The following is a 7207-nucleotide window of genomic DNA, read 5'->3' as shown; positions in this document are numbered from 1 at the left end:
AACAGATGGAAACTAGCACTTGTAGCTAACTCTTGCTTGTTTACAGCAAATAATTTGTCTGTTGATCAATGAGCATTGTCCCTATCAAATAAATAAATAAATGAAAAATGAAAAAAGTGGCCAGTAGCAGGCAGCGTTGGGTCCATAGAAATATAATTAATATAAAGGCCATTCAATTGAAGTCAACGTATTTAATTTTATGAATGTCAAATTTGTCTAAAATAATTAGAGAATTTATGACATGTAGTCGATCATTGTTGGAGAAAATCAAAGTTTGGGAAAATTTATTTAAAAAATCATCCTCTCTAACTAAAACTCTAGTTAGTGTGACACACTACTTACTTTACTTGTCACCCTGACAACTAACAACAATCCATTTTGTTGTGTACTAATGGAATGTCCACACCAAATGGTTCAATGGCCTTTCTATCTATTTTATTTTTACAGTACGGTTGGGTCTAAACCTGTGTTACGGCAGCAACAGAAAATTTGCAGATCCGGCAGGGAGGCTGGGCTCAGACCCTCAGAGCCTGGCGCTGGATCTTGCTCTGGCTGAATTTGAGTTGCTACAGCTGCTAAATGCCTGTCTCAAATGCAATGTTTTTCTTGTTGTTCCAACACGCATATGTTAAACTTTTTTGGTTGCATGCAGTGGTGGAAGTATTCAGATCCTTTACTTAAGTAGAAAGTACTAATACCACAAAAGTCCTGCATTGAAAAGGTTTCAAAACATGTTTAACATATGTGAAGGTATCCTACATATACACTATAGAACAAAAGCAAAAGCCTTACAAAGTAATGTAAAATAAACTTTATTACAAATCAAAACGCACAATCTTTACACTGTACAGCAAACAACATCCTCTGTCATAAGACCCTCAACTTAGATGAGGAATTTTGTTGAGAACATGTTAATAATGTGACATTACTTTTAAATGAATTGCCTTAAGCTGACCCCATTTTAATAATCTTTACTATTTCCGGCATGGACTGTGTGACATTGGAAATTATGCATTGCAAATGTTGTACCACATCCTGTGTCCAAAAGTGTCTATGATAAATGGTTCATGAGTTATGAAAGGGGGCGTGGCCATATTATATGGTGCACGGCGAACCACTGATGAAAGGAACTCTTTATGAGTGCAATGATGTCTCCTACAAGAGTCTACATCCAACAGTTCATTGGTTATGAAAGGGGGAGCGGCATGAGACAAGCATTGTGTTTCTCAATATCATGTGTACACTACACCATGTCAATTTAATTTCCTCCCATGTTGTTGGTGCTCGAGCCCTAAAAATTAACTGCCAAAAAATAATAAACGCACATTAGACTCTGAATTGGTAACTATGACTGGTGGTACTGAATATACCATCAGTTATGTGCAACATAGTCTGCTGTTTTAACTGCACTTTACATTAAGACACTTTTAAGTGCCTGAGACATTGTCTCTGAGGGAGTCTAGCCACAGGTTATTGTGACTGAAGCGCAATGGCTGCATGCTTGTGAGGAGTCAAATCTACATCACTTGTCCTTTTTGCCCTCCTCCTGTTGGAGTGTCTGAGGTGTGGATCCATGAAGCACCAGCAGTCCAGACAGAGTGAGAGAGATTCCCACCCACCATAGAACTGCATGACTCTCTCCAAACATCACCGTCCCCAGGACAGCCTGAACACACACACAAAAACATACTCACTGTAAAACACAGACAGAACAAGTCTGAAATGTCTAAGAGTCTGAATGCTTTCACAACAACTTTTTGCTGCTTAGTACATTTCTTTTTTACAGGCTCAATACTGCTTGAAGTAGGGTTGGGCGGTAATACGGTATACTGCGGGGTCTTAAAAATAGCAACGGTATCAGTTTCAATACAGTCATTAAAAAAAACGCAATGCACTTATATAGGAGACAAGGATTAAATATTAAATATAATTTATGTAATTATGTGTGGTTGTCATCACGTGACAGTGTGGAGGAGAAGGTAGTTTTTTGTAAGTTGTTGTTATGTTATTATTGTTTCAGTAGGCCTATTAGTGTTTGGTATTCAGTTTCTGAACGGTGCACAAGCCAACAGTTTGGTGATGCCGTCTGAGCCTTACGTCATAATTTTTAATTAGTCACGGTAATACTGTATACCGTGGTAAAATAGGGAGGAGGTATGACGGTATCAAAATTTGGATACCGCCCAACCCAAGCTTGAAGTAAAACTGAAAATGAGAGGTGAATAGAGCACCATAGGGGAATGCTTACTGAAGAGATGAAGTTGGATGCAGTGGTAGTGACTGTAGCCCTGGCTGAAGAGGAGCAGTGTCGGAGCGCCTTGGAAAAGAAGGTCCACATGACAGCATTACAGGTGAACAGAAGGCTTCCACACAGCAGCCGCAGGGGGATGTGGAGCTGCAAATACACATGTTGACATGAGAAAGCGGCAGTCAGCCACACAACCACAGATGGGAGACAAATGAAGGGTGAAATCTTCTATAGTTCAGATTCGTTAAGATCTGGTTCTTCAGAGTTTTCAGGATCACCGTACTATACACCCATGAACACACTGTAAAAAAACGCGGTCTCTAAAGACAGCTCAGGCTCCACAAACAGCAACAAAAACAAACTGTGCCAACCTGCTCCACGAACCATAACAAACAGTGTTCCAGCCAATAACCGACAAGAAGGAGCTGGTTGAGCCATCACTGCAGCAGCGTTAGCACGTAGGCTACTTCCACAATGCGTATTCCTGAGTCAACCAGATCCTTCTTGTCGGTTATTGGCTGGAACTCTGTTTGTTGGTGGGGCAGGTTGGCGCGGTTTGTTGTGGAGCCTGGGCTGTCTTCAGAGACCGCGTTTTTTGACTGTGTTCAGGGGACAGGCAGCTAGCGGATAGTGAGGAGATGTTTGCTGTATGTGACAAAAAATGTTGTAGCCTCACTTAGAGCACCTTTAAGGTTAAATTCTAGGATCTGAGGGAGCGGGAGGGAGTGGGAATCTGGAGGAGACCAGACAAATATGGAGGGGGGGGCGAGGTTGTGGATGGCCTTGAATGTAAACAGGAGGACACAACTTCCCTTTGGAACGATAAAAAGCAGCCTATTTTATCTCTTATGTTTTGAGAAAGAAACACAGAGAGAGGTGTGATATTGAACGTAACGTTACCCAGTCACAGGCGGTTCCAGGTTCAGTCCAGCCGCTGAGCCCTGAATCACACTTCTCTCTCAGGTAGTCTGCACCGAGTGACAGTTTGGCAGACAATGATGCAACAGCACCCAAAAAGCCCGCTAATAACGCGTACAAAGACCCTAAAAACATATTTGACACATTACCGGAACAGGAGTCCATACCAGTTGTAACCATTGTAACGTTACCCGTTAACAGTCACGTTAGGCTCGTTCAAGATGAGCAAGGCCTGCGTAAAACTGATCACGGGCGATCGCCGCACAATTCATGCCGGTTAGATTTGTGTTCGATTTGATCAGTGGATGTAGGCTATCATGGATGTATATTTGATCCCAACTTGCCTGTTGCCTACAAGATGTGAGTCGCGCATGTGCAGAACGGTCGCCATCTTTGACAGCTAGCTACGGCAACCCCTCTTGGACAAACTATAGTGTCCGACCAACGCGATACGAAACGCGAAATATAAATAGAGGCCTATTAGGACTTACACAAATTAGAGCATCTGGAGAAAGAAAGGAGGGTTCAGCAGGTTCAGGTGACACCGGGGCCAGTGGTTAAAAGGTGTGGATGATGAGAATCTCACCTCAATAAGTCTTTAAGTTACTTACCACAAACCATTAATCACCTTAAGGTCGCTGTTACTCCCTAAAGACAGGACCCAGAGAGAAAAACTGAAGTGGAGCATTGCATGAAACACATGCAACAATGGGTTACAATCCCCATCATGTGATGGCACCTGAGCTAACTTGACTTTCTAAAGATTACATTGGGATAAAAGTGGCCTTTGAGTTTAGATACCTTGTTACATATAAGCCTCTTTCCAACCAGTACAGGAGCGTGTAGGAACAGTCCACTTCTAAACAGTTAACTACTCTCCCCCAAAACCGTTTTTGCCATTTGCATTCACACTGGGAGGAACTAGGAGGGGTAAGGGAGTTGTCTGAATTAATCTTTTGTTATAACACAAACATTCCACAATAATGCCACAGGTGTGATTAGATGGCTGTGTGAACACAAAAGACATTTTGTTATTATAACACAGCCATCTAACCACAATATTTAGTTATGATACCACAGCCATTTAACCTGCTGCTGCTCTTTTTATTCAAGCAGGTATACCTACCTAGCCTCGTGAGACCGTCCTGATCTCGCGAGCTCCAGTTTTCCACTCGCAGATCAGTCTGGCATCTTGAGGCAGAGAAAATTTGGAGCCGTTAGCCAAACGACCGGGCCAATCAGCGTTGGTTTTGAGGTGGGTTAGGTGGTGATAGACAGATGGTTTATCCAATCAGCTAACCAGTATTTTCAGACAGCGGTAGCCGCTCGCTAATGCTTTTTTTCTCTTGGATCCTTCTTTTGGAATATGGTCCGTGAACCTGAAATGGTTCCTTTTATTCCTAAATTCTCGTTACACAAACGGCAAATATCCTTTACCGACATGTTTGCATGCTGAGCTAACGAGCTATGCTTTCATACGCTTCGTGGATCTGATTGGTTGATTTGGCCCGTCTATAACCAACATAGGTGACAGATGGTTCATCCAATCAGCTAACCAGTATTTCCGCCCCTTCCCAAAAGTTCTCCAACGGAAAGTTCCCAAGCAAATGCGAAGCGATCCATCTGGCGGAGTCAGGTTAATACCTACCTTCATGTGTGCATGTACAAATAACTGTAGTAACCCACATTTCTATTAAATATTTTATTTATATCTATGTAAAACCCAACACATCAAACTTTAGAGTGCAAAGATAAACTTAAGACTGGTTTACAAAAGTAGAAGGCATGCTAAAGTTAATACAATATTAAAAAGATGCGGAAAAGGGAAAGACCCTGCCCTGAAGTAAGAGCTGAAAGAGTTAAAGGAACTGCGGTCAGAGGAACTTAATAATCCCCAAATTGGTCCAGTCGGAACACGAGTTAAAAAAAGGGTTCTAGGAACATTATGTTCTAGAAATTGCAAAATTCCTTCCAGTCGGAAAGGGACTATTGAGAATCTGGAGATGACGTCACTACACAGCGCCCCGCCCCCTTCCGTCATTTTGGGAGGCTACCCGCCAGAACCGTTCATTGTTTGTATTGGTAGCAGAGGAGGTTGTTGCAATTCCTCACTATTTTTAAATGCCTGGAAAACACTGCTTTGTAAAAAAAGAAAATGCTCCAGTGTCTCACACGATTGTCGTGGAAACCGTAGGAACCATGTGTTAAAGTTTTTTTCGTTTACCTACATGGAAAAAGCATGAAGGAGATCATCTCTCCGATGTGACAAGGAGACGTCGGATTTCTTGTGTGGCTGCAATTAGAAGAGAGGACCTTTCTCAGGTCCAGCACAGAGACACCACACTGACTGGAAAGGAGATAGACCTTTTAGTTAAAGAGTAAGATCCTTTTAGTTTAACATCAAACATCCCCGAAATCACCATCACCATACTCCACCAGACTCCATGTAAATAATCAGGCCTTTAGCTTGTATAGAGCCAGCATATCGCCACATGTAAATGGATGAATTAAGGGTTTATTTCAACCAAACCAGAGTGATGATTGTTGGGACAGTGGAAAGACGAACCAAGACGGTAGTTTTGGTAGTTTTATTTAGTTTCTGTCCACTTTGAATGAAGTGTGTTTTACGATGGTAAAAGTACTGATTATTTACATGGAGTCTGGTGGAGTTTGGTGATGGTGATTTTGGGGATGTTTGATGTTAAACTAAAAGGATCTTACTCTTTAACTAAAAGGTCTATCTCTGTAGGGATCCTTTCCATAATGTTGTCACACACTTAGAATAATAATCTGAGTCTGTCAGCGTCAAAAACTGAACTTTTAGTGAATGCTAACTGATTAATATACTGGACCAGTTTCAGAGGTTGTTGTTCCTATCAGTTTGTCTCTGTAAGGGCCCTTTTCTTTCGCTGCCTTTTTCTTAATTTTATCGTAATTTCTCTGTTTAAACCATGGATGTATTAGGAGAACAAGACGCTTTAATGATAATTCCTTGAGCCCTCTTTCCAGCTCCGTGTCTGTGTCGCTCTGACACTGTTGCCCCTGGCAACCGATAGCGTAGGATCCCAAAATGGTGGACGGGCTCAGAGACCTCCCAAATCGTGACGTATGTCCTCAGTCATTACATGTTTTGTAGTGAGCTTTGCAGCATGTAATGGGATACAGGTACCACACAGCATTATTTTTTCGGAGTGTCTATTTGCACCCCCGGTACGAATAGCCTCGGCCACACACCTGAGCTATTTACACCCTGTGACTTAACAACAACAAAAAACGTTGCTCGCGTGCACCGAAATCATGGCGGACGTTCATCTTCCATGACCGCAGAAACTGGCATATTAGGGAAGTTTTGTCTCTAAAGTTTATAACAATTGAATTTCTAGCGGAAAATGGATACTACAGTTGCGCTTTCTGTCTTCAGTGAAAGCATACAACCGTTGGTTTGTTAGTTAGTATCTATTTTTTTGTATACAATATGGTTACCTAGCAACCGAGGCTTGAAGAAACCAAGTGGTTAACAGTTGTTCAACATTCTGAATGAACTGCTAGCTAAGTGGTTAGCACGTTTACGATTAGTATGGGAATTTGGAGTTCGATTCCCCTGTGTGGTGATTTTATTTTTTTTAAATTTGGATTGGATAATTTGCATGCAAGTCAGGACCCGCGAACGCGAATTATTTTTTTTTCTTTTTGCAGGGTGGTAGGGGAAGACTCATGAATATGCCTGCTCTGGTTGGGTTGGTTAGGTTTAGGCAAGAGGAGTGGGATTGGTTATGGTTAGGGTAAGAATGTCAGGGCGATAATATTCCAAAAAGGTGTAATACATGAGTAGTATGGATAACTGTGTGTAAATATATGCCAAGGTACTGTAAATGCACAGGGGTGCAAATAGCATACATTGATATTTGTACCAGACGGGGTATTAATAGAACACATTGCTGTGTGCACCGGCGGGGTACTAATAGCATTCATTTCTAATTGCACCAGGGTACAAATAGCATACACTGCTAATTGTACCAGGGGTGCAAATAGCATACACTT

The 7207-nt window shown here is 41.8% G+C and overlaps 1 protein-coding gene across 1 annotated transcript; it reads right to left on the bottom strand.

Moving 5' to 3' along the window:
* Window positions 1–791: 791 nt before the first annotated feature.
* On the bottom strand, window positions 792–3582 carry LOC114573458 (transmembrane protein 42). The gene is made up of 3 exons (XM_028605677.1): window positions 3149–3582; window positions 2249–2395; window positions 792–1666 (listed from the first exon to the last, which is right to left on the bottom strand). The coding sequence occupies exons 1-3, from the start codon at window positions 3344–3346 to the stop codon at window positions 1523–1525; spliced, it is 489 nt and encodes a 162-aa protein (XP_028461478.1). The 5' UTR covers window positions 3347–3582; the 3' UTR covers window positions 792–1522.
* Window positions 3583–7207: the final 3625 nt, after the last annotated feature.

The sequence above is a fragment of the Perca flavescens genome, chromosome 18 (assembly GCF_004354835.1).
Source record: "Perca flavescens isolate YP-PL-M2 chromosome 18, PFLA_1.0, whole genome shotgun sequence".
Taxonomy (NCBI): Eukaryota; Metazoa; Chordata; class Actinopteri; order Perciformes; family Percidae; genus Perca; species Perca flavescens.
Note: the sequence above shows the minus strand (reverse complement) of the source record. Positions and strands in the feature narration are given on the sequence as shown.

What these genes read in the sequence shown, in the direction of transcription:
- LOC114573458 (XM_028605677.1), bottom strand. Translation starts at nt 3,346, where the DNA reads ATGGTTACAACTGGTATGGACTCCTGTTCCGGTAATGTGTCAAATATG. An exon ending in CTGGAACCGCCTGTGACTGG is followed by an intron (nt 2,396 to 3,148) that starts GTAACGTTACGT and finishes GTGTATTTGCAG; the next exon opens with CTCCACATCCCCCTGCGGCT. An exon ending in CATCCAACTTCATCTCTTCA is followed by an intron (nt 1,667 to 2,248) that starts GTAAGCATTCCC and finishes GTGTGTGTTCAG; the next exon opens with GCTGTCCTGGGGACGGTGAT.